This window comes from Apium graveolens, chromosome 4, assembly GCF_009905375.1.
Source record: "Apium graveolens cultivar Ventura chromosome 4, ASM990537v1, whole genome shotgun sequence".
Classification (NCBI taxonomy): domain Eukaryota; kingdom Viridiplantae; phylum Streptophyta; class Magnoliopsida; order Apiales; family Apiaceae; genus Apium; species Apium graveolens.
In genome coordinates, this window is record NC_133650.1 from 313,302,471 (window position 1) to 313,329,581 (window position 27,111).

The window sequence follows — 27,111 nt, forward strand, 5'->3', positions numbered from 1 at the left end:
TTAGAAAAACTGAAAAATACATATTAAAATATATTAAACATTCTTTCTAATGATATAATTTTTATAAATATTTTCAATAATCCACTATGTGAAATTTTTAGTCAAAGTTGGGTGAATTTGACCACAAAAAATAAAACATGACAGATAAATTGGGACGGAGGGAGTATTTATTTGTTGAAAAAATATTTACATATTAGTCCAAAAGAAAAATAAAATTTGAACTTTTGTGCCAATTTAAAAATATTTTACTGAACATTGGGGTCATTAAACACCCAGAGTTAATAATTTAAATATTGAAATTTATTTTAATGGCACCAAAGTAAATAATAAAATTGGGGTTAAAATAATTAATAAACATTAAACCAAAAGGCATTTAACAATATTATAACATTTTTTACATAAACATTCATTCTAAATTGAAAATCCCAAATAATCCATTACTATATGTTTAACAATAAAAGAGTATCATTAAGATGATATCATACAAAATTTACACGTTATTATAAAAATAAAATAATAAAAAATATTATACAAATAATAAACTTACGATTTTGAAAAATAATCATGCATAATGCACGGCACCAATAGCACTAGTACTCACTAATTACCAAAGAGACATTTTGAGAGCATGCAGTAACCATTTTCCAAGAGAGATAATTAAGAATGATTAAGATGGCATCATTATAACAGTATTTGCTAATTTAATGAATGATTAAAGTATAACATGCAGAACCATTTAAACTCGGATTCTAGAAAACTAGGAATAACATTAAAATATCCATAATCCATGAGCCCATGACAGGATTCATAAAACATGTACAAATCCAAGGACTTGAAATAACAGAAAACAAACCCACAAAAGAGTTATAACAAGGTCAAACGTTACACAAGCAAAACATCCACACAATCACCAAAAGTCAACCACAACGAACTCCAACATTCAGAGATAATATAAAAGAGACAGGATGGAACTACTAGATAGATTGTCTTCCCATGACATACATGGTGCATGCGTCTGATTCTATGGCTAGCTTATGGCTGGACTGGGAACTGAGACAAGAAAAGCTCCAGGAGTGCTCGCTGTCTTGGTTGCTCAGGTGGAAGAGTATGATCATTTCCTGAAAATAGGAATTCAAGAAATAAATAATTGATAAATGTGATGTACTAAAATGAAACAAATAAGGTCCTAGGATCAGGGGTGCAACAGGAGGCTAACATAGGTAAAAACCCTGTTTCTTGTAATGAACTGTGGAATGTAGCTTGTGAACAGTGTGTAAGAAGCATATTAAGAAATTAGAGTACGTGCCTGTCGGATAGAACTGATGATTTGGCCAGGGTGAGAGATTGACATCAACAGCATGTCCATAGCCAGCAGAAGCTTGACCTTGAGCTCGAACACGACTAGTTTCAGTAGCATTTCTGTTTTCAATGTGGTTACGACTACCTTCCTGCTCAGTTCCAGTGCTCCTGCGGCTACGGCTCATGTGTTCTTCCATACTCATAGTTCCTCCAGACAACAGATTCAGAGATGGCATCATCATTCTGTCAACCCCTTGATGACGATGCTGATGAGTTTGCTCCCTGATTAATGAAAATTGTATCAGTCATTGATAAAGTACAAGCTAATAATTGAACAGTAATACCAATTGTTTCAAAATAATTGTTCCCCACTTTAGACCAGTGAAGTGTGTTACAACAAATAGGCTTCCAATTATGTAATATCCAAAGTACAAGTTGGAGTGAGCTTGTGCAGAAAGAGTTAAGAGAAGTACTTAATTACCTCTGGGGAAGAAGACCATTGGAGTCCAGAAAATTGAGGACCTGTGCTTGAGGATCTCTTTGTGGAAACCACTGAAAGACATTGTTTGCATCTCTATTAACTAAACCAGCAAGATGCATATGCTCTGTGCCTGGCATTTGCACCTACATAAACATAACAAGTAATATATTAACAAAGATTAATTATCTGACAAAGAAAAATTTAAAGGGATTAATTTTAAATAAGTTAAATTAAACAATGAATTAACTAAAAAGGTTAATGGACAATGCTAATTTTATATTTCACTTTTAAAAATATTTATCTACTAATTTTAAAATAATTACTGGCCTGGTGTTAGCTTTGTATGACATGACACTAGGGAAAATAGGAGTCTTCCATCTAAAAAATGATTTGAGTTTAATAGCTAGGGTCGTTATTGTATTTTTTTAAAAAACATTTAATATTGCATGACAAAAAAAATATTACAATATTAATCTATAAAACATTTATCTATACCAAAAAATTTTAAAAAATTTTAATATATACTATAATGAGACATATAATGGTAGGATTAAATAAATAATATATTATTTGATTTTAGAGTGTAAATCATCACTCTAAGTCTTTAAAATAATAAGTTTCACTTCAAGTCTTTAAAATAATAAGTTTATTTTGTACAGGTGTCATCAAAGAATCTCTAGGGTAATTATCACTTGGGGTAATTATTACCTGAATACGTGGTTATCAAAGAAACGTGTTATCAAAGAAACTCTTGAATAATCATACTTATAGGATCTACGGGTTATCAAAGAAACTCTTGAATAATCATACGCATAAGACCTAATTCGTGACGTACATGCATAATATATACACGTGTTTTCATAAGCTATACCTGAGTAGATGGTTGAGAGATGGTATGGCATTCATAGTTCCCCTCCAAAACTTGCTGGAATGTTTTGTCCCAAAATATATGTTAGTAACTAAAATTAGATGTACTTATAATAGAATAACGAGCCTATATATATTATATATATTGATCAAACCTTTCTCATATGAATCTGCTTTAGTGTCTCTTCCATGATGCGTTCACGATAATGGATTTCTTCCAATGTTTCGATCTCTGAAGGATCACTTTCAAATATACTGTAGGGACAAACATACACAATGATTAGACAAATATTATTGTAAACTCAATATAGTAAACATAACAAGTTTTGACTTTGGAAAAATTCTAGACCTATATTTAGTTCACATATAACGTAAACCAAAAGCACCCTAGAACTCAAACTAGGGCACCCCATGTTTCTAAAATTGTATTTAACAACCTTTCAGACTTAAACCTACAAACTAAATACACAGTATTGTATGCACCTTAGTCTTTTCTCCATATCCTCCAACTGAGATTTAGATGATTTAAGTTCTTCTCGAAGATCCTGTAATGAAATTTTATTAGTAAAGGCAACTCAAGAATCTTCTATCATTATTCTCTACCAAGTAAATTTTTAGAAATTCAATACAGTTAAATTTTACCTCAATCTGAGAATCAGTACTCACTGGACTGCTTCTTGGACCAGAGAGGAAACACAAGAAAGAATAAACGAGAACAAATTAGATACAGATTCATGACAAAAGAAACCAGAGTTTAATATCACAGGTGAAAATTGAGCATCCATATAAACAAATAAACCTAAAACAAAATGATTGAAACTTGTTAAAAAAAATAAACAAATGATGGGTTAATGGCTCAGATATGTAAGGATCTGGACCTGGCTTGACGGTTTTGATTAGCTTGTTCCTTGAGCTTAGAGATAAGCTTGTTCAGATGCTACAAAATCATTAAAACAAAAGAAAACTCAGCAATTATATACAGTTAGATGAAAATTTACATATATGTAGTGTATAAGCTAGCAGAAATTACTTACTTCTTGGTTATATGCTCTTCATGTGATAATAGATGCACAGAGAAAAGACAGATAATTAGCATCAGTTATGTATAAGGGAAGCAATCGATTTGTTCATGAAAACGTAATTAAAATAATTATAGAACAATTAAAATCTATTCTTACCGGCCTCTCTCATGCTCTGGAAGGTTCACATACCTTTCCATGATTTCTTCAATACTAAATTCAGGACAAAAAATCATAAAAAACATAATTAAATAAGAAGATCAAGATATCACTTGAAATCAAGAGAGGGGCTAGTATTAGAATGCAAATTTAAAAAATTTATAAGTAAAAAAATGCTAAAAAGCCGAAACAAACGTACCCTTTATTGTTTCCAGAGTAAAGACTGAGTCTGCCAGAGGGAGAAAACATGATGAGTCCTACATCAACATCACAGAGAACAGAAAGCTCGTAAGCTTTCTTCATCAGCCCATTTCGTCGTTTCGAGTACGTCACTTGCCTGTTTGTGTTATTCTCAATCCTCTTGATCTGAAGCTTCACTCTCCCCATACCTATAGCTTATGACCTGTTCTTTTTTTAATATTTTTTTATGAATAAAAATTGATTTATACAATTTTCATCTTTTTTCTGAGACTGGGGATGGAGAGAAGTGAAAAGTATGAGGAAATGAGGGCAGAAAAGAGGGGGTGAAGAAGAAGAGGAGAAGAGATGAGAATGAGAGTTTTGTTAGTATTAGGCCATTTACTAAAGGTGACGAAAGAGGTTGGCTGTGTATTTATTTCTGTGTATTTATTTCTTGAGTTTTGAGGATTCTTTCTTGGGTGTTTTGTTTGTTAACATAATACGTGCGTCTGGGTTGGTGTGGGGCTATGGACTTGGGGAGGGGATGAACCATGCAAGGGTCATGGGTCCCACTTGGACTAATGTTATTTTTTTCCAATTTACTTATACTCACGGTCCCACATTGTTTTGGCCAGACCAGAACACCGACTTGTCATAAAGCTAGATATCACTGGACAGGGTAAAGATTAACCGATTCGGTTTACGATCCGATCAATTTAAGATCTAATTCATTTTTACATTATGAAATATTTGAATATTATTCAAATCAGAATGGATTGGATCAGATATAATTTGATTCATGTTAAAATTGGATTAAAATCGAATAAAATTCGGTTCGGATAAAATCATGTTTGAATATTTACGGATATAACTCATTGATTTTTTTTAATTTATCAGACTAAAAAATATTTTTTTATTAAATTTAATATTTTTAAAATAATATAATGTACTTTAACAATAAATTATGATTTAATAATTATTTTATGATAAATATATAATTGTTTAATTTATGAATTTTGCTTATTTTGGGTCATATTCGAGTCAGATAATATATTATTCGATTTTGATCGGTTCCAAGTTATAATCGAATCTTGTATTTTAGATCAATTTTTATTAAATTTTCAGTTCGAATAATTTTCGGATCAGTTTAAATTGAGTTTTGAATAATTATTGGATTGTATTATTTTAATCTCAAATCGAATATCGATTCAATAAATTTCCGTTCGATGTTTCAGATACATACACATTTTGTCAGGTATAGATACATGTACCAAAAGAAATCTTAGTTAGATAATACTCCCTCCTTTCACTTGATATCTTATCAAATGCATTTTGCACGGAGATCAATAAAAGGATTAAAGATGTAAACATACAAGTGCCTTGATTAAAATAACAAAGTACACTTTTTGGTGATTTAAGTAATAAAATAAAATAGCAAGATGTGAACTTTTTTTTTGCCATAAAATGTTGAATTTTATTAAACACTTAAACCATTCAACATTACATCACATAAATTAGAATGGACATCTCTCATTCTCCATGTACGACCAGCTATAGAACAATGATGTTGCGCTAGGTAGTGAGCAACTTTGTATGCGGATCGTTTGACAAATTTAAACTTCACGTTTTCGTTACCCAAACTTTCTAACAGAAATCGGCACTCCTTTATCACTCTCCCTAAGTACGAATAAACCATGAAAGAGCTACGGATGGCATGTACAACCTGCAAGCAATCAGATTCCATTACCATATGGATGTATTCTCTGTTTTTTATCCAACTAAGTGCTTCCCGAATTCCCTTTGCTTCTGCTAGTTCTGCATTTGGACTTCCTCTCGCACATCTTGCTTTGGCTTCAACTAAGCTGCCTTCGTGATCTCGAGCTGCAAAAGCATAACTACAATGCCCAGTTTCCTCAAATATGGATGCGTCTTTATTTACCTTAATATTTCCTAGAAATGGTAAGCTCTAGTGTTCAGCTCTGTGGTCTTTGATAACTCTTGGTGGTGGGGCTGCTCCTTCGACGGCGTCCTGGATCCTTCGTCGCTGTAGAGGTGTAGCTGTGGTTGGGTTCCTACAAAACAACACCGGAAGGGGGGTTGGAGTCCCGCGGCGACTCCGGCGTGAGAGTAAGAACTAGGTTTTTGGGAAGATGAAGATGAATATAAATAAGAGGTGGTTGTGTGTGTATATGAGTGTGAGAGAGTGATTAACCCCAAAACCTCACCTTCTTGGGCTATTTATAGCCCAAGGGTAGGGTTTTGGGGTTGGTACCTTTGAATCGTAGTCATTGGTTGTAGGAGCGGAGGACCCCTGGCGGGAGTGGATGTTTTACACGTGTCAACGCGGGACTGGTCGAGGAATGTTCTGAGGATCCTCTGACACGTGCCCTGATTATTCCCATGATTGATGTGTGACAGTTGTCCCCGTCACGTGTTTGGGCTAACGTCTCACGTGCTGGGGTTTATCAAGGTTCTGCTTGCGGGACTGAGCTAGTCAGGAGTGGTAGTGTGCGGAACTACTCCTTCCAGGAGCTGCGTGGAGTTAGGAGCCTAGGAGTAGGCCTCCCAGGAGCTGTATGGAGCTTAGGAGCTTAGGAGTAGGCATCCCAGGAGCTGTATGGAGTTAGGAGCTTAGGAGTAGGCCTACCAGGAGCTATATGGAGTTAGGAGCTTAGGAGTAGGCCTAGCAGGAGCTATATGGAGTTAGGAGCCTAGGAGTAGGCCTACCAGGAGCCATATGTACTATCATGTGCCCCCCACTCCCTTATGCAGATTTTCTGGATGGGGGAGTGTTTTTGGGTTTGTTTTTAGAATATGAGTTTTTTATTATTTTGTTGGAAGGAGTTGAGCTTTTCTTGCCCCCCAGTCTGGATTGCGCGGAGTTCGGCGAATCAAGATTAAAGTTGTTGTCCCTGTCAGGGTTTAAGCTTTTATTGCCCCCCAGTCCGGATTGCGCTGAGTTGGGCGAATCAGGACTAAGGTGGTTGTCTTTAGCAGGAGTTGAGCTTTTCTTGCCCCCCAGTCCGGATTGCGCTGAGTTCGGCGAATCAGGACTAAGGTGGTTGTCATTGTCCGGAGTTGAGCTTTTCTTGCCCCCAGTCCGGATTGGGCCGATTTCGGCTAATCAGGACTAAGGTGGTTGTCCTTGTCCGGAGTTGAGCTTTTCTTGGCCCCTGGTCCGGATTGCGCTGAGTTGGGCGAATCGGGACTAAGGTGGTTATCTTTAGCAGGAGTTGAGCTTTTCTTGCCCCCCAGTCCGGATTGCGCTGAGTTCGGCGAATCAGGACTAAGGTGGTTGTCATTGTCCGGAGTTGAGCTTTTCTTGCCCCCAGTCCGGATTGGGCCGATTTTGGCTAATCAGGACTAAGGTGGTTGTCCTTGTCCGGAGTTGAGCTTTTCTTGGCCCCTGGTCCGGATTGCGCTGAGTTGGGCGAATCGGGACTAAGGTGGTTACCTTTAGCAGGAGTTGAGCTTTTCTTGCCCCCCAGTCCGGATTGCGCTGAGTTCGGCGAATCAGGACTAGGGTGGTTGTCTTTAGCAGAAGTTGAGCTTTTCTTGCCCCCCCAGTCCGGATTGCGCTGAGTTCGGCGAATCAGGACTAAGGTGGTTGTCTGTAGCAGGAGTTGAGCTTTTCTTGCCCCTTAGTCCGGACTGGGCCGATTTCGGCTAATCAGGACTAAGGTGGTTGTCCTTGTCCGGAGATGAGCTTTTCTTGCCCCCCAGTCCGGAGTGCGCTGAGTGAGAAGGAGTCCGGACTTGGAAGTTGAAACGGTTTTGGTGTTTTCCCCCCAATTATTTGAATTATTACATCTGTAAGGATATGGAGAGACGTGCCATAATAATTACTCTTTAATAATTACTGCTTATGATGGGTGGCTGGGATCGTGCCACGTGGCGTGGCTGTTGGATTTTTTACTGCCTCTATAAAAGGAGGGGCTGCCCTCTTTCTTTAGTTTTTACTTTTCTTCATCTTCTCTTCTCAGTTTTCTCTCTTTTCTCTGAATTTTTTCCGTCGGGATTTCTTGCTAATGCGCCGCCGTTGTCCGGTCTTCCCCAATTTCTCCGTAATCTCTTCATTTGTAAGTTTCTTCCTCTTCTTTTCTTTATTTTAGTTTGTTGTTCGATTGGGTTTTGTGTTTCTGCTATAGTTTTTGTATGATGTTGTGTTTAGTTATTATTTTGATTGTTGTGTATATCTGTATGTATGTGTGTTTTTGTCTATATTTTGGTGTTTGATTCTGTTTTGATAGTGTTTCTGGAATTAGGGTTTTTTGTTAGGGTCCGGGCGGGGATACCCGGTCCGGACTAATAGGCTAAGGTTCGAAGTTTGTAATTGGTTGTTGTTTTTGTGTTATTGTGTCATTTGAGTTCGGGGATTAGGCTAGTTTAGAGTCCGGAGTAGCTTTTAGGTTTCGGGTTTTTGGTTCTCCGGACTGTTTTCTTTTGACATGTAATAAAATTGAATCTAGGGTAGTCCGGACCATGTAGCTTTCAAGATAAATAAACTGTAGGATTTTTAGACTAACCTTTGTCGCTTGTTTTAGGTTTATGGTCCGGACTAAAGCACTTGCCAAGGCCTACATAACTTGCTATCCGGGGCCGTCTAGTTCGGATTCTGAGTCTTCTGGTAATTCTGAGCGAATTGAAATGGGTAAGAAAGCTTCTACTTCGGACTCCGAGGCCATAACGAAGCTTTTGGTTGCTAAGATCTCCTCCAGGAAGGTACCATGTAGTCCGGAGGGGCTCTGGGTTGAGAACCTCGGATATTTCGTGACGAAGAGTGAGGAAATTGAGGATAGCTTTTATTATAGGAGCATTAGGTCCGGATATGCAAGACAGCAAAATGCTGGTCCGGGACCTTACGACAGGGAAGCGTTTGATAGGAAGTTTGCGAATAGCATAGTGGCTAAGGAGCACTATGAGTTGAAGGATGAGTATTTTGGGCTAGATAATGAAGCTCAGGATTCCGCGGTCCGGGCTGCTTTTCAGTTGGATCGCCGGATTGAGTGGAGGTGGCCGACTCCGGACGAGAGGGCTCATCACAGGCCGGCTGATGGCTTCGTTCCAGTGTGGCTGGAGCATCTCTGGTCTGGATGGAATCCACACTGGCATTTGTTTCTAAAGCATTTGTGCAAGTATGTATACAAGATCTCTCCAATGCAGATAACGCATAATGGAATAAAGTGGATGACTTGGTTCATTGCCACTTGCAATCAATTTAAAGTTCAACCCACGTTCAAGCTGTGGCATCAAATCTTTCACCTAGTCCGGTCCAGCCAGTTCCCTTTATACGAGCTTCGGTTCCGGTCTCCGGAGTGTGGATACGGTGGTTCTTATAGGCCCGTTATTCAGCAATCTTCGCTGAAGTTTTGGAATGGGGAGTTGATTATGCTCCGGGGTTTGGACTTGCATTATCTCCCCCATATAGCTTCGGAAGGAGTCCGGACTCGTTTCCGTAGGGATGTGCTCCAGGGTGATGCTCTCCGGTTAATTTTTGAATTTTGTGAATGTCTGGGTTTCCAGATGACCCGAGATACTTTTATGAATCATAGAACTTTGCATAGGCTAGGCTGTAAGTAGTTTTCTTTCTTGTCCGGACCTTTGATATGTTTCTTATCTGCTTCCCTTTATTTTTGCTTGTTGTTTCTGACTTGTGTCTTTTCTTTGTTTCTTGCAGGTTTGCCTCATTATAATCCGGACATGTCGTCTTCCGCATACAGCGATGCGTTGACGGGTCTGGGGAAGGTTTTCAAGTTGCCAAAGAAGAATGTTGTTGGTGGCTCCGGATCTAACGCCTCGGCCGAGGAGGGATCTCAGAGCAATGCCGTCCCCAATCTGGAGCCTGAAGTTCATGTGAACCAATCTACTCCGGAGCACAATGTTGAGCTGGATATTGGAAATGAGTTTGATAATCTTGAGGATCTTGGGCCTATTGGGGAGATTTCGGGTGCTGATTCTGGGCGGAGGAGGAAGAGGCTCCGGACTCTTGGGTCGAAACCTCTCAGGGCTGAAAATTTTGAAGCTGGCTCTGGGTCCGGGGCTGGTAAAGGAAAAGCTGTGGATGAAGATGGTCCGGATGAAGGTGGTCTGAGGCTGGAGGAGAAAGTGGCTCGCTTCATGGCTGGGATTCCTACTCAAACTGAGTGGAGGAAGATGAATGAGTCCGGATTTGACGCCACTATGAAGGAGTGTTCCCGACTCTGGGGTCAGGTACTTCTGCTTCCTGTTAATTTCTTGTTTCTTTGATTTGCCTTAAAATATTTTTAAAGTACCACTATTTTTTGTAGCTTGGTGGGTATATGGCCGGTTCAGCTTCTCTTGCCTACAATGAGCTCAAAGGTCTCCGGACTTCTGTTGGTGATAAGGATGCTGAGATTAACCGGCTCCGGGACCAAATCATCGTGAAAGATAATTCTTTGTCCGGGTTAAATAAGCATTTGAATGAAGTGACTATTCGGGCTGATAATGCTGAGAAGGAGGTTTCTGACTTAAAATCTGAATTGGCTGAGCTCCGGAGGCAAATGTCTGCTGTTCGTCCGGAGGTTGAGGTTATAGATGAATCTAAAAGATCTGAGGAGTACGATAGGGCCCTTGCCAATGCTGGTGCTCCGGAGATAGCTCGCTGCTGGCTGGTTGCTGAGCGACACATCAAGACTAATCCGGAGGCCGATTGGGATAGCTTCGTCTCCGAGTTTATCAAGGCCAAGGAAGATATTGAGCTCGGATTGGGGGAACCGGAGCCATTTGACGGCCCCTGTCCCAGTTTCATTCCTCCCAGTGCTCCGGACTCTTGACTTTATTTTTTATGGACTTGCTATTTGTTAAAGACTTTTTGATACGTTTGATTCGTGTAATATTCGTACTTTGCTCCGGACTCGGTTGAGTCCGGTGAATTTGTAATGATTGCTTTCCTTGCTGTTATTTTACTCTGTTTCTGTAGTTTGTTTTTACGTTAGAATATTTTTCCAAGTAAAATTTGTTGCTCTAGTCCTGACTAATAGCTTGTCCGGATTAGTGGTTACTTTTAGTTAGAAAATTAATTCTAAGTAAAAGTGGTTGCTCTAGTCCTGACTGATAGCTTGTCCGGACGAATGGCTGCTTTTAGTTAGAAAATTAATTCTAAGTAAAAGTTGGTTGCTCTAGTCCTGACTAATAGCTTGTCCGGACTAGTGGCTGCTTTAAGTTAGAAAAATAATTCTAAGTAAAAGTTGGTTGCTCTAGTCCTGACTAATAGCTTGTCCGGACTAGTGGCTGCTTTAAGTTAGAAAATTAATTTTAAGTCAAAGTTTGTTGCTCTAGTCCTGACTAATAGCTTGTCCGGACTAGTGGTTGCTTTTAGTTAGAAAATTAATTCTAAGTAAAAATTGGTTGCTCTAGTCCTGACTAATAGCTTGTCCGGACTAGTGATTGCTTTAAGTTAGAAAATTAATTCTAAGTAAAAATTGGTTGCTCTAGTCCTGACTAATAGCTTGTCCGGACTAGTGATTGCTTTAAGTTAGAAAATTAATTCTAAGTAAAAATTGGTTGCTCTAGTTCTGACTAATAGCTTGTCCGGACTAGTGGTTGCTTTTAGTTAGAAAATTAATTCTAAGTAAAAATTGGTTGCTCTAGTCCTGACTAATAGCTTGTCCGGACTAGTGGTTGCTTTTAGTTAGAAAATTAATTCTAAATAAAAATTGGTTGCTCTAGTCCTGACTAATAGCTTGTCCGGACTAGTGATTTCTTTAAGTTAGAAAATTAATTCTAAGTAAAAGTTGGTTGCTCTAGTCCTGACTAATAGCTTGTCCGGACTAGTGATGACTTTTAAAAAATATGCAAGTTAAAGAGAAAGCTTTTCATTGATCATTCATACAATATAGATGGAGAAACATTTTGGTTGCTTTCCATATTTGCTACAAGTTTTTTGGTTGCTTTGTTTGCTTTACTACTGGTAGAATTTCCTTAGCCTTAGTCCATGCCAAGTGTTTGGGACTTCTGAGCCATCCATGTTCAGGAGCTTGTAGGTTCCTGGCCTGAGGACTTCTTTGATTTTGTATGGTCCTTCCCATTTGGGCATTAACTTTCTGGTGTTTGTGGGATCTGATGCTTCAGTGTCTCGAAGGACTAGGTCTCCAACTTGGAAGTTTTTGACTCTTGACTTCTTACTGAAATGTTCTCTTGTTTTCTCCTTGTATTTCTCCATTCTTTCCACAGCTTGGTCCCGACCTCATCAATTAGTTCCATGTTTGTTTTGAGTCCTTCTTCATTTGCTTCTTCTTCAAAGTTTATTGCTCTGTGGGAAGGAGAGCCCACTTCAATAGGCAGCATTGCTTATGTTCCATAAGCTAGTTTGAATGGAGTTTCTCCTGTGCTTGTCCTTGGGCTTGTCCTGTAGGACCAAAGTACGCTTGGTAGTTCTTCTGGCCACTTGCTTTTGCTTTCTTTGAGTCTTTTCTCGATACCTCGGAGCAGGATTCTGTTGGTTACTTCTACTTGGCCATTTCCTTGGAGATATGCCACTGATGATTTTTTGTGCTTGATCCCGCGCTCTTGGAGGTAGGACTCGAACTCTGATCCAATGAATTGGGGCCCATTTTCTGATACTAGGACTCGTGGTATCCCGAACCTCATCAAAATGTTGTCCATAAACTTTATGCAGTCTTGCTGATTGATTGTCCTCATTGCTTTTGCTTCAACCCATTTTGTCATGTAGTCAATAGAGACTAGTAGGTACTTGAGGTCTCCTTTTGCTCGAGGGAAGGGTCCCATGATATCAATACCCCAAACAGCGAAGGGGATAGGTGACAGGACTGAGGATGGTAGGACTGGGCTTATCCGGGACACATTGCTGAAGAGCTGGCACTCCTTGCACTTCTTGACGAATTCTATTGCATCCTGATGAATTGTTGGCCAGTAGTAGCCTTGTCTTATGATCTTATGAGCTAGGGCTTTTGCAGACATGTGGTCTCCGCATATTCCTTCATGCACTTCTGCCAAGCAGTACTTTGCTTCTTCTGGGCCAATGCACTTCAGGATAGGAGATGAGAAGGTCCTGCGGTAGAGTACTCCTTCTTCGAGGAAGAACTTGGCTGTTTTTGCTTTCAATCTTTGAGCTTTTCCTTTATCTTCTGGGAGCTCCCCTTTGTCCAAGTAGTTTATGAAGGGAGTCATCCAATTTTGAGTGCTTTTTATTTCCAAGACCTCTCCGGATTCAATGGATGGTTTGTGGAGTTCTTCGAAGTAGACTGAGCAGTCCAGATCTGATGAATTCCGGACTAATTTGGATAGGATATCCGCTTCTTCATTTTCTTCTCGGCATATCTGAAGGACTTGGTGGCTTGGGATTGAGGCTAAGTAGCTCTGAACCAGTGCTTGGTACTTCGCCAGAGTAGGGTCCTTTGCTATGTATTCTCCGTTTGTTTGCTTGACCACTATCTGGGAGTCGCTGTAGATTTTTAAGTCCTGGACCCTTAAAGTCCGGGAGAGCTTTAGTCCTGCGATCAACGCCTCATATTCTGCTTGATTGTTTGTTGCTGGGAAGTTGAAGGATATAGTTGTCTGAATCTTGAATCCTTCTGGACTCCTGAGTATGAGTCCGGCTCCTGACCTCTCGGTTGTTGAAGAACCATCTACCTTTAAGGTCCAGGCTCCCGGACTAATTTCCTTTTTTGGCTCCTGATCCGTGTCCATTGGTTCTTGGTCTTCTTCCGGGAAGTTGCATTCGATTATGAAATCTGCAAGAGCTTGAGCTTTGATTGCAGTCCTGGGAATGAAGCTTAGGTTGAACTGGCTCAATTCCACAGCCCAATTAACAAGTCTTCCCGAGATATCTGGCTTGTGGATTATTTTCCTTAGTGGTTGATTTGTCACTACTCTGATTTCCCTCCCTTGGAAGTAGTGCGTGAGTTTCCTTGAGGTTGTAACCAAAGCAAAGGCAAACTTCTCCAATCTTGGGTATCTTGTTTCTGCATCTTTTAAGACCTGGCTTACATAGTAGACTGGTTGCTGTGTTCCATTCTCTTCCCTGATTAGGGCAGCTCCTACGGCTTGTGCTCCTGCTGACAAGTATAAGTATAGAGGCTCTCCTGGCTTAGCTTTAGTTAGGACTGGTGGCTGAGAGAGGTAGGATTTGATTTCCTCAAATACTTTCTGGCACTCCGGATTCCAGTTTACCTCTTTTTTGTTGGTTGCTCCTTTGAGTAAATCAAAGAAAGGTAGGCACCTCTCTGCTAGTTTTGAGACAAATCTCCTGAGTGCTGCTAGTGATCCTGCTAGCTTCTGCACATCTTTTTGGGTCCTGGGAGCTTTCATCTCCTGGATTGCTTTTATTTTCTCTGGATTGGCTTCTATGCCTCTGTTGCTGATCATGAATCCTAGGAACTTGCCTGCTCCTACTCCGAAGGTGCATTTCTCCGGGTTTAGCTTGAGCTGGTTCTTTCTTAGATTTTCAAAGCATTCCTTCAGATCTTTCACATGCCCTGGTATAGTTGTTGATTTGGAAATCATGTCATCGACATAGCACTCCAAATTTCTCCCAATCTGGGACTTGAATATCTTGTCCATTGCTCTTTGGTAAGTGGATCCTGCGCTGGTAAGCCCGAAGGGTAGCATCACATAAGCGTAGACTGCTCTGTGAGTTATGAATGCTGTCTTAGGGATGTCCTTCGGGTTCATTTTTATCTGGTTGTATCCGGAGAAGGCAGCCATGAAACTTAGCATTACATGTCCTAAGGTGGCATCTATCAGTTGATCAATGTTTGGAAGAGGATACGGGTCCTTCGGGCATGCATCATTTAGGTCAGTGTAGTCCACACACATTCTCCATTTACCGTTGGACTTCTTAACCATGACCACATTAGCTAGCCACTTCGGATATTTGATTTCTTTGATGATTCCTGCTTTGAGTAGCTTTTCTACTTCTTCGTCAATGGCTCTTTGCCTCTCCGGAGCAAAGTTCCTTCTCTTTTGTTTTACTGGTTTCCTGCTGGGGTTGACATCCAAGCTGTGCATTGCTATGGACTCATATAGTCCTGGCATGTCCCTTGGACTCCAGGCAAAAACATCTCTGTACTCCCGGAGCAGGGATACTAATCTCTCCTTGAAGGACTTCTCGAGTCCTGACCCAACCTTCACTTTTTTGGTAGAATTGTTTTCATCTACTTCGACTTCTTCTGTTTCGACTGCGGCCTCAATTTTTGCCTGTTCTTTGTTTGAAACCATTTGATGAATTCGGGCTTCAGAGTTCTTCTTCAGATAGGTGTTTGCTTGTTCAGGTTCTTTGGTTGCTTGCATGGTAGAACAAGGTTGGTCTAGGACTCGACTTGTCTTGTCCAGTACCATGACTTGGTTGCTTTCCAGTTCTTCTGGACTTGTTTTGTTTGGTTCTTCCCTTGTCCGGGGTCGGTGCTTCTCCATGCTTTGTTGCTTACGAAGGACCGTAGCCTTCCTCTTGTTATCTTGATGGGTTTCTGCTATAACTAACCCCTGGTTGTAGCATGTTTCAGCGACTCCATAGTCTCCTTTAATCTCTCCGACTCCTGTCGGGGTTGGGAATTTGATCTTGAGATGGGAGATTGAGGTTATTGCTTGCATCATAGTTAGAGCTGATCTGCCAATGATTCCGTTGTATGAAGAAGGAGCGTTGATCACATAAAATTTGATGACATGAGTCACTTGGTTAGGAGCAGATCCAAAAATGACTGGCAGATATAAAGTTCCTGGGATCGGGACTAAGTTGTGGCCGAAGCCGTAGAGTGGGTCCTCCCGGCATTCATTTGAGCGGATGCTCCCTAACTGCATTCTATCCACTGTGTGCTTGAAGAGAATATTTACTGAGGAGCCATTGTCTATGAGCATTCTTCTTACTTCATTATCAAAGATGTCTAGAGTGACAACCAAAGCGGCATTGTGATGAGGGTTAACTCCTTCGTAGTCCTTGCTGCTGAAGGATATCACCAAGTCTGGGAGTGATTGGATTGAGAGCACTTCTTCGCCGAAGTTCGAGTTCCGGGGTGGGGAGTAGGATCCGCCTAGGACCATATTGACTACATTCTTTCCTTTCTTCTGCGCCTCCCCTCTGCTGTTGTCCCGAACTAAGTACTTGTTCATATTCCCCTTCTTCACTTGATCCTCAATGAAGTACTTGAGTGATAAGCAATTCTCGGTTTTGTGGCCATGGGTCTCGTGATAATCACATTACCTATTGTAGGGCCTGCTCTCCGGAGGAGTTTGCATTAGCTTCGGAGGATAATAGAAAGGCTTGTCTCTGACTTCTTTCAAGATTTCCTCCCGGGTCATGTTGAGAGGAGTCCAGTCCGGCTCCTGCTTCGGCTCCCGAGCTTGCTTCACGGGTCCTGGGTCGCTGTTCGACTCCTGCTTAGGACCAAGTCTTTGGAAAACCGGGTTTGCTTATCTTTCTTGGCTTTGGTTGCTTTGCTTGAATTTCTTGTCTTGATGGTAACCCCCTTTCGGTCGGTCATCAGTGTTTTTACTCCTGGACCCCCCATTCCGGGTCATTCTCATTGCCTGGAGCACATCTGTTTCCTTAATGAATCTGGCAGCCATTGAATAAGCTGCTGCCAGACTTTGCGGCTCCTTATTGATTAGCTCCACAATATACCTCTCGTTGTGCTCTGGGTCCAGGTTTCTTCTAAAAATGCTTAAGGCCTCCCTCTCATCCAGACCTGAAACTTTATTGATTGCTTCCTGGAACCGGTGCATGTATGCAGAGAGGGACTCATTGTCGTGCTGCCGGATCGTCTCCAGGTGACACATGTGCATTTCGTGCGTTTTGTTCGTCCAAAATCTCCTAAGAAAAGAGGCTCGAAATTCCTTCCAGGAGTGGATGTTGCGGGAGGGGATTCTGCTGAACCATCTCTGGGCCCCTCCCTTAAGGGTTGAAGCGAAGAACCTTGATTTCATCAAGTCGTTGTAGTAGTATATCTGCGCTATCTCCTCAAAGTAGTTCAGGTGCTCCTCCGGGTCTCCCAGACCATCAAAGGAGTCAAAATTGTAATGTTTCAAGCCCCGCTGCCGGGGGATAGCTTTTAAGGAGTGGCTGAAAGGAGTGAGTGTTTTTCCAATCTCCACTCCTGAGTCTCTGTCCATCTTCCTCTGCAATTCATAGATCATGTCTTTTAGGTCCTTCTGCTTCTCTTCTTCTTCATCATCAGAAATCAGCTCCGGAGTAGGGTCTCTCCGGGTTCTTTTGGTCCTAGACTTGGCCAACAGCTTCTCTTCTTCTAATTGCATTCTCTTTTGGATCTTTAGCTCGAGCTTCGCTTCCTCTTCTCTCCTGATTTGCTCCCGGACTTCTTCCAACTTTCTCTGTTTAGCAGCTTCTTCTTCTTTCTTGCCTTGATCTTTTTTGCTTTTCTTTCCTTTGGCTCCAATGCGGTCGAACACAGACCTCTTTGATTGATGGGAGTCCCCGAACTCCTCCGGCTCCTCCTCTAGTTCTGCCTCTTCTTGGAGCCGGGTCTGCTCCTGTCTATACAGTCTGATTGCTTCTGCTAGTTCATCGCTTGTAAGGTTGGCCATGTGCTCTTTGGCCACCGGGACATTGGTGTACTTGTACTGATTGAGCTCTATGAGGGTCCTGATGTCCCTGGTGTTTACAATTCTCTCCACTACGGGAGTGTGTAGTGGTTGCTCCTGGAACGTTTCTCTCTCGGCTCCTAGGTCGAGGGCCTGGGAGTGATCCGGCTCCTGGACCTGAGCACTAGCAAATGGTCTTCCAGAGGTATTCTTTCTTGGCCTTGCCATTTCTCAACAATACCAACAACAAATAACAACAATATGCCACAGAGAATATCGGTCTATGGTTGCTTTATGAAATTTGCAAAAACTACCCAGAATAATAACAAAAACTAACAAATAGCTTCCTGGGAGCAGCTCAAACAATTTTATGGGACTATTCAACGATGAAGTACAACGCAAATGCTATATTCAAACTAGAACAATAAGGATTAAAACTGACGATAGCTCACACAAACGTGGCTTAAATCAACAAAACGGGCTCACACAAACGTGACCTAAAGTAACGAGCACACACAAACGTGGCCGAAATAAACAACATTCATGCTTATGGAAAAGGTTGGTTGCTTGAGCTCTTACAAGTTTGAATAAATGGACTCTTTGAAGAGTTTGTTGATGAAGGTGAATCCAGGGGCACCGAGACCCAAGGATGGAGCGGCCCCTCCTTCTAGCACCAAATGATAACTCCTGGTGGCGGGGTTGCTCCTTCGACGGCGTCCTGGATCCTTCTTCGCTGTAGAGGTGTAGCTGTGGTTGGGTTCCTACAAAACAATACCGGAAGGGGGGTTGGAGTCCCGCGGCGCCTCCGGCGTGAGAGTAAGAACTAGCTTTTTGGGAAGATGAAGATGAATATAAACGAGAGGTGGTTGTGTGTGTATATGAGTGTGAGAGAGTGATTAACCCCAAAACCTCACCTTCTTGGGCTATTTATAGCCCAAGGGTAGGGTTTTGGGGTTGGTACCTTTGAATCGTAGCCATTGGTTCTGGGAGCGGAGGACACCTGGCGGGAGTGGATGCTTTACACGTGTCAGCGCGGGACTGGTCGAGGAATGTTCTGAGGATCCTCTGACACGTGCCCTGATTATTCCCATGATTGATGTGTGACAGTTGTCCCCGTCACGTGTTTGGGCCAACGTTTCACGTGCTGGGGTTTATCAAGGTTCTGCTTGCGGGACTGAGCTAGTCAGGAGTGGTAGTGTGCGGGACTACTCCTTTCAGGAGCTGCGTGGAGTTAGGAGCCTAGGAGTAGGCCTCCCAGGAGCTGTATGAGTTAGGAGCTTAGGATTAGGCATCCCAGGAGCTGTATGGAGTTAGGAGCTTAGGAGTAGGCCTACCAGGAGTTATATGGAGTTAGGAGCCTAGGAGTAGGCCTACTATCAGTCTTCTGACATATATCCCAGAAAGCGATCGAATGTGCGGACTTGAAAATGTTGATCGAACCACTTCTGAAGGCTTCGGATTTCGTTGGTTCCATGCGAGCTCGTTTCTGCTTTTCCCTAACATTCACGTTATTATGATAATGCTACATACCTTGTCTAACTTTTTTTAATATATAAAGTTTGCTATTTTTTGTAATGTAAAAAATTGTAAGGCACAATCTAAAAAAGAAAAATATATAATTGATTAGGACGGAGGGAGTAGTTTTTACGTTTTATCTTTGAGTCCATTACATTTTTTCTTATTTACTATCATGTATCAAATTTTCCCTGGGCATCCATAAATAATTACTCTATTCTATATTCTTAGTTTCAAAAACAAATTATTTAGTAAAATTATTATTTATCAAAAATTATTATTTTTTAATGGTGCAATATTGTATATCTAATATTAATAAGATAAAATATACTCCCTTCCCCCCTCAATTATTTACATTTGGGGACGGGTCTCGGCACGCGCTTTAATACTCTTATTAAATGTAGTTTCATAATATATTTTTAAAAAAAAATTCTTTTAAATAAAAATATAATATTCAATTTTTTATACAAAAAAAATACGGAACTATACTTAATTTATAGTTATCTTAAAATATGTATCGGCGTGTAAAAAAATGTAAAGAAATAATGGTAACGAAGGTATATATTTGATATTACTAATATAGTAATGGATTTAGACATTACTAATATAGTAATGGAATGTATTAAAGTAGCAACATTATTTTTTTAAAATAAAGTCACAACATAATTTGGACCAACCAAAGATGATCATATGTCTATCTTAAGAAAAAAAAAATATGTCTTGAATGTGGAAAAGATATATGGGCTTTGGCAGTGACCCATGAGTCCATGACATCGTTCTCATAGTGTATAGATAATATTTTATTGATACATTGAAAGTTATTTCTTAATTTGGGTGTCTGGTCTTGCCCCCAATGTCCTCTATTTCCTTGATTTTATATACCTTGTTCATTCTTCTCATTTATTTTACTATGTTTTAAATTTTCTTTTCAAATTTATTTTTAAACTTGACCAGATCCTTCAAAGCAGAAGGTTTTAGTAAAAATAAATTTTTAGTAATATTCAAACTATATAAATCAATAATATATTTTAAACAAATATGTATTATGTCATTAATATTTTCAATTAACAACAGAAAGTTAAATATACATTTACATCATTATAGATAAACTACAATGAACCATTTTACAATATGGTTTTTCAATCACATTAAAAAATCATTTTCTAAATTAAATGTACTTTTATTACTTAAATAATATCACTTAGGAAATTAAATATGATAATCTCTCACCTGTTAGGGCATAACACAAATGGAGTTAATGATTTCATAGGTGAATCAACAGGTTGATAATTAAATGAGACAGTGTTTATCTAGGCAAAAGCACAAAAATGGGCTAGCATAAAATCCTATTGAATTTTTAAAAAAAAATCATCAAAAAAGAGAAAAAAATTAAAAAAATTGCTTAAACTTTAATCAAATAAGTAGTATTAGACCATCTGGTGAAAACCACAAAAAAGATTTGGCCATGTATCTATTGAGTTTTGAGGATTCTTTCATGGGTGTTTTGTTTGTTAACGGTGAAAGGGATGCACCATATACAGGGTTTTTGTTGGTCATATTTTTTTTTTTTGCTAAATTTTTGTTGGTCATATTTATTTGCATTTTATCTTAGATTGCAATTTTTTATATCAAGTTTTTTCCTAAACCTCCATAAATAAATATTCTTGCATGTGTATAAGATTTGTTTGTCGAGATTAAAAAATATATCATTTGTATTTTTGTTAGGAATTAAAAAATTTATTTAGTTAAATTATGTGTTTATTAAAAGTTTATTTATATTAAATTGGTGTAATATATGATTAAAATTAATATATGATAAACATTTCATGTATTTAGATATTACTAATATAGTAATGATTTTTGTTCTTCTTTTATGAGTTTATACTTTCGGCATGTCTATAGCTGGTAACCGGCATGTAGATAGCTGGGGTGCCGCTTCTCCAATCTCATTTAATGTGATTGGTGTTTCTGAATACTGGGCTAACCATAGTTTTTATGTGATATGGTCAATTGCGATATTGCTATTTTCAGAGATGTTGCTGCAATTTGGATCGCTTGGGATGTCTTTGATTTCGTTTTTAATTTCAAGAATTTTTAAATTTTATGTGTTAAACGATCAGGAAACAAATCATCTAATTGTTTTTAGTATTTAATTTGTTTTATCACCTGGTTGTATCGACAGTTGGGGATTTGTCCCGACTGTACTATATTCAATTTAATGAGAACTTTCTGCATTTGTCAAAAAAAAATATAGTAATGATTTTAGACATTACTGATTACTAATATAATAATGAAATATTTTAAAGTCACGGTCAACTAAACAAAGATGATCATATCTTAAGAAAACAAAAGTTTCATGACTGTGGAAGAGATGGGAGTAAATTGAATTGGGGCCTGACTTGTTTTTGGGCTTTGTTCAGCATGATTCTGATATATATTGTGGATCTACAAATATTATTAGTACTTAAAGCCCATTATCATATATGGATATCTTGTCTTGCCGAGCTATTGCACTGCACTCCATTATCTTGATTTTACACCTTATTAATTTCTCCTCATTTATTCCACTATTTTTCTTATTATTCTAAAAAAAAATTCAGGTTCATTTTTTAAGCTTGATAAAATCCTCAATTTCAAACTTTAAGTGAAATTTTCGGAAGTTTCAAACTATCACACCTATAGGCACAGCATATAGTACATCATCATCAATCATAATTTTAAACAAAATATTTATTTATTTTTTTGCCAAGTAACAAAATATTGAATATGTTATCAATAGTTTTAGTGAAAACATAATATTAACTACTTTACATCATTATTGGTAAACTACAAACAATACGACTTTTAAGACATAATTGTTTAATATTTTACCAGTGCCTCGCATAGTTTGAGTTCATAATACAATTTTGGTCTATATATACCATTTCTAAAGTTTTCAGGTGATCTTTGAATACAGATAGCTGGATGATAAAATGAAAAAATTGAGAAAACTTGAGGGATATCAAGTAAACTTTGAGAAAATGCTCTTAATTCTTAAAAATTTTGAAACATGTTTTAAAAAAAAATTAATAATACTCGATCACAAATTTTATTTTAGGAGTATACATGTCACTGGGCCCTTACTGGATTCCCGAACACACATCCATAACAAATAATATGAAAATTGAAATTATAAATTGTCCTTGGTACCGTAATACCGTTGCAACTAGGGTTGTACGCGGTTCGGATCGGATCGGTTTTGGGGTAAAAGTCGAACCAAACTGCGAAGAGCGGTTTTAAAAAATTGTCATCTGCAACCGCAAATGCGGTTGCGGTTAACCGCGTCATTTGCGGTTGCGAATTTGTGATTATTGCGGATCGGTTTGCGGTTCAACCACTTATTTTAAAATAATTAATAATTTACAAAAAATAAATTCGAAATATTAATAAATTGAAATTTAAGTTACGTGATAAATTACATTCAAAATCAAAATATAAACTAATGCTCCGTGTGGAGTAAAAATATTAAAAACATATAAAAATATGGAGGCGAGAAAAAAGAAAAAAAGAAAAGGATAAAAAAAATTACATGTTGATTATATTTTTCATTTGTTTGGTTATATATCTTATAATGATTGTGAATTTTATGAACGAAATTTTAACATTAACTTAAGATTAGTTGATAAACGTGTATACTTATTAATTTATATGATATCAACTATTGGAAATATATTTTATTATAAATATATGTTGCGAGTTGCGGTTGCGGTTGCGATTTTGCGATTTTTAATAATTTAAAACCGCATCCAAACCGCGAATGAGCGGTTTTTAAAATTTAAATCCACAACCAACCCGCGTTTCGCGATTATCCGCAAATACGGTTCGATTACGAGCGGTTGGATGCGGTTGAGCGGTTTGTTTGTACACCCCTAGTTGCAACTTAACAGCATCTCCCTGGCTAAAAATGAACCTCTTGTCTTGAAAATATTATCGTTTAGCTGTAAACCTGTAACTGTTTCACATAAGCATGATATGGATAGTGGGGTCAGCATAGGAAAGAAAGAAAAATTAAAGAACTTACGTGGGGACTTTGTTAAGGTTGAAAGTGAGCTACTGTGAAGTATAAATAGCAATGTTCTAAAATCCCCGATTTTTAAAAAAATCCCCGATTAATTTCTTACAAAATATCCGACCAAGTCATCTCTCGCGGTAACAGAATGAGCTGTTGAGTGAAAGACGTTAGGTGATAGTCACTCGATCTTTGAAATCCGATTTATTTTTACAAATTTTTCTTTATTACAATATATATATATATAATTATTTATTAAAATTAAAATACTATATTAATTTAAATATGAATAATTATAAAAATTATGATATAATAAATATATATTTATTAATAAATAACTAATATAATCATAATAATATATTAAATATAATTTAATATTATAATACATCCGATTTTTACCCCGATTAATCCTTCCGATTAATCCCCGATTTTCAATTAATCCTAAATCGGTAGCTCGGCCGATCTTCCCCGATTCCCGATTTTTACAACACTGATAAATAGTGACAAGTCCTTTAATAATTGGAGTTTAGCTATTTCCTCTTTTTTGTATTTTTTATTTTTTGATTATATAATAATTCAATAGATATCATATTTCCTGCTTTTATTTGCATTGGATTGAGCATGTGTGTCACTCCTAAGGCCGTTCGTAAATAAAATTTGGGATCGACTCGTTTAAATAAACTTGATTCGATTCGTTTTCTTAAATAAACCGATTTTAACATGAAAATAAGTTCGGATGAGTAAACGAGTTCAACCGAGTTTTTTATTTGTTTGACTCAGACTCGACTCGTTTATATGAAATTGGTTTGAATAAAATTTAAATATATTACATATGGTAAAGTATTACTCATTTTTCAATACTAGTCTTTTCTTTTTTCTATACTTATTAAGAAAGCTTTAAATTAACATTGCATTTTCACTTATGCCCGTAATAAATGCATGATGTAGACTTTTATTTACCCCGTTGTCATACAATTTTACAGGAGGGTAGTTTTGGGAAAATGTCATTAAATTGGCATTGAAATTTAAAAATGGACATGTAATATGAAAAAAGAAATTCAAAAGAGACTATTATTGTGGTATAGAGGAAATACTAATTACTTAAATATTTTTATTAGTATATTTTTTGCCTCATCATTTACCAAAAAATTAATTATTTTAGAAGCTTTATTTATATTTCTTAATTTAAAACTTAGTTTTTTGTGTAAGGAGACTATCAAACATTTATCAGAATCTATTTGCCTTTAAATATTCACACATTCACAAACACCATTAAATAATACGTAATTTAATAAAAAATTTATTTTTAATAAAACATCAAAATAAAATATAGTTTAACACCGACAATGTGAAAGATAATGTACGATTTCTAAAATTGGGAATGTCTCGGTAATTTAGAATAAAATTAGATATATTGTTAAAATTAGGCTTGGAGAAATAAAATAATTAAGAAACAAGTGTAGAGTTTGAGTGTGTATATCATCATAGGATAAAGACTAGTATTTTATATTGAATTAACTTGTAAAATTATTAATTTTATTTTAATATTGGTTGAGTGAAAATATATGTGAACTATTATTGGACAACTTGACTCTGTTCTAATTTGGCTCGAGTTCGGTTTCGCTCGATTGTTTGTGTAAAACTCATATTCGGCTTATTTATTAACGAGCCGATCTTGCACTTTTCGTCGGTTATTAAACTCATCTTGACTCGGCTCATGTAAAATCGGCTCTGTTCATTTGCAACTCTAATCAATCATGTCATTGTTTTATTGGAAATTGTCCTACATCATTTGTGTAAGCGGCATATTGTATATAATGATCTAAATAACTCCATTAGTAATAGGTTTTTTGGGATGTGCTCTAAAACGAACCTGTACGAGCTCGGTCCATAAAAAACAATATCATATTAACGTGGAGTTAAGACCTGTTTAGCAAGACTAACAAGTGATATCAGAGTCAGGTCATAACGGTTCAAAACAATCTCGACGGGCTCCTATGATGGATCTAGTAAGAAGTAGATGGGTTACCCCAATATGGGCTCAAGAAAAATGCAGGTGGACCTTCTTGTATGGACCGATGAGGAATTTCCAATGTGGATCAAGAGGAGTCGGATCACACAATTATGTTGAGGATCAAATAGGTGTTGAGCCCAATATATAATGTCGGAGTTGTCACACATCAGTTGTAAAAGGGGTGGATTACTTGTATAAAATCAGCCAAATTACTCCATCAGTACGAGGACTTTTGTGATGTGTTAAAGAACAAACTCATGCTGGTTCAGCCGGTCCAAAACGGACAATATCATACTAATATGAAGTTGATGCATGCTCAGCAAACCCAACAAGTGGTGTCAGTGTTCGAGGCTATAATGGTCCATACAATATCACACGGGCTCCTAGAATGGATCTAGGAAGTGGTAGATAGGTTACTCGAGAATAGGCTTAAAGTGGAGGCAATTGGGTCTTACAGTATAAGTCAAGGGAAGTCAGAGAGCCGGATGGACTTCCGGTATAGGTTGAGGGAAGCTAGATCATACAATCAATGAGTCATTTTGGGATTTCCTAAAAAATAAATATATGCGAACTCGGCCCAGAGCGGAAAATATCATATTAATATGGAGTTAGGTCTGTTTGGCAAGCCTAACAAGTCCAGTTTATAACGATCCAAAACACTTTCAATTGACACCCAAAATGACCTAAAAAGGCAGATGGCCTACTCCATTATGTGTTCAAGAATAAGGTATGTGAGCCTGGAGGCGGCAGATGATCAGAAGGACTTTCGGTGTGGGTCCAGGAAAGTCGGATCACACAATCAAGAGACAAGTCCGACAATTATCGAGCTTGATATGTGAAAGGGAGATTATCGAGAATTATTTCATATCGTCTGTAAAAGGGGCATATTGCTTGTATATATATAATTAACCAGATAACTACATTAGTACAGTTCTTTTAAGATATTCTGTAAAACAAATATGTAAAGGCTCGCTTTACGACGGACAATATCATAATACTGTGAAGTTAAAATATGTTTAGTAAGCTTAACAAGTGACTGATATAGCTTTTATTTTACATTCTTGAAGAAAAATATTATGAATTTGTATGAAAATTAAGTAAACTCGGGTTAATAACTGTTGAAAAATCATTTATTATATTTCCTTGACGCGGAAATGAAAAATATTAGCTCAAGCTTTTATTTTCGTTTTAGATTTAAAGAAATCTCTATAAAGTAAATTAATAAATTTAGTAATTTCACTTTCCCTTTCTTTAATTTTGCTTTTCCAAGTGATGATTCAACGTAATGACCTTCGCGGCTTCGCCCTTGGATGTTTTTTTGACATACGTATACCATTACCATCACATTTCTATTGCCACATTCGTAAGAGCTAGTTGTTTGAGCTTTTTATTTGTATTTTCTTAAAATCCTAGCTTCTTGTCTAATCTAAGAAAAATGTATTGAAAAAGGAAAAATTAACTCTCGCAAGCAACACTTGCGTTCGTAACTACAATATCAAAATCAAAATGCGTCCGGCAAACGAACTGCTTTACCATATATATATATAGGTATTAATACAAATATACAATGCCTGCATGCACAACACAATCCAGACCATCTCTCCATATGAACATGAAGATCGTTGCGATATATTTTATTTTTGCCCTCTTCTTTGTCGCCGGAACAGGTAACTAGTCGATGTTCCGAAAATATTTGTTACTCATTTATTTTTCGAATAATGTATGTTTAAATTATATTTATACATCGATTACGATAATCTCGACTATTTACGATAAATTTTTGATCTCGATTAATTTTTCGTGATTTGTAGAACATGTATCGGCAAAAAAGTGTACCTCGCAAATTCGTCCTCCGGGTACATGCGACCCTGTTATATGCAACAAGCAGTGCAGAGATATGGAAGGTGTTTCGTGTGCATGCAGTTGTGTATTTAGCGACACTTGTAATTGTAGCTATCCTTGTTGATGATTTGAAAATCATGTTTAAATAAATTTACTAATCTCGTCTTAATTT

The 27,111-nt window shown here is 37.9% G+C and overlaps 1 protein-coding gene and 1 long non-coding RNA gene across 3 annotated transcripts; one reads left to right on the forward strand and one right to left on the reverse strand.

The window, feature by feature from the left end:
- Positions 1–747: 747 nt before the first annotated feature.
- On the reverse strand, positions 748–4,354 carry LOC141721805 (uncharacterized). Of its 2 annotated transcripts, none has more exons than XM_074524920.1 (11): positions 4,025–4,354; positions 3,826–3,879; positions 3,682–3,697; positions 3,526–3,584; positions 3,290–3,320; positions 3,131–3,192; positions 2,803–2,902; positions 2,652–2,705; positions 1,781–1,923; positions 1,307–1,581; positions 748–1,118 (listed from the first exon to the last, which is right to left on the reverse strand). In XM_074524920.1, exons 1-11 carry the CDS (start codon positions 4,210–4,212, stop codon positions 1,033–1,035), a joined length of 1,068 nt encoding a protein of 355 aa, XP_074381021.1. In that variant the 5' UTR covers positions 4,213–4,354; the 3' UTR covers positions 748–1,032. The 2 variants fall into 2 exon arrangements, with proteins under 2 accessions (XP_074381021.1, XP_074381022.1); XM_074524921.1 differs by having other exon boundaries at positions 3,290–3,317; positions 4,025–4,353.
- A 22,232-nt stretch (positions 4,355–26,586) lies between these two features.
- On the forward strand, positions 26,587–27,111 carry LOC141717348 (uncharacterized). The gene is made up of 2 exons (XR_012573591.1): positions 26,587–26,764; positions 26,909–27,111. It is a non-coding gene; the product is annotated as an uncharacterized LOC141717348 (long non-coding RNA).

Bases quoted from the DNA above. Each gene is read 5' to 3' on its own strand.
- LOC141721805 (XM_074524920.1), bottom strand. From the start codon at position 4,212: ATGGGGAGAGTGAAGCTTCAGATCAAGAGGATTGAGAATAACACAAAC. The intron at 2,903-3,130 runs GTGCATACAATA...TTGTCCCTACAG, and splicing joins GATATGGAGAAAAGACTAAG to TATATTTGAAAGTGATCCTT. The intron at 1,582-1,780 runs GTAATTAAGTAC...TTCATTAATCAG, and splicing joins AATGGTCTTCTTCCCCAGAG to GGAGCAAACTCATCAGCATC.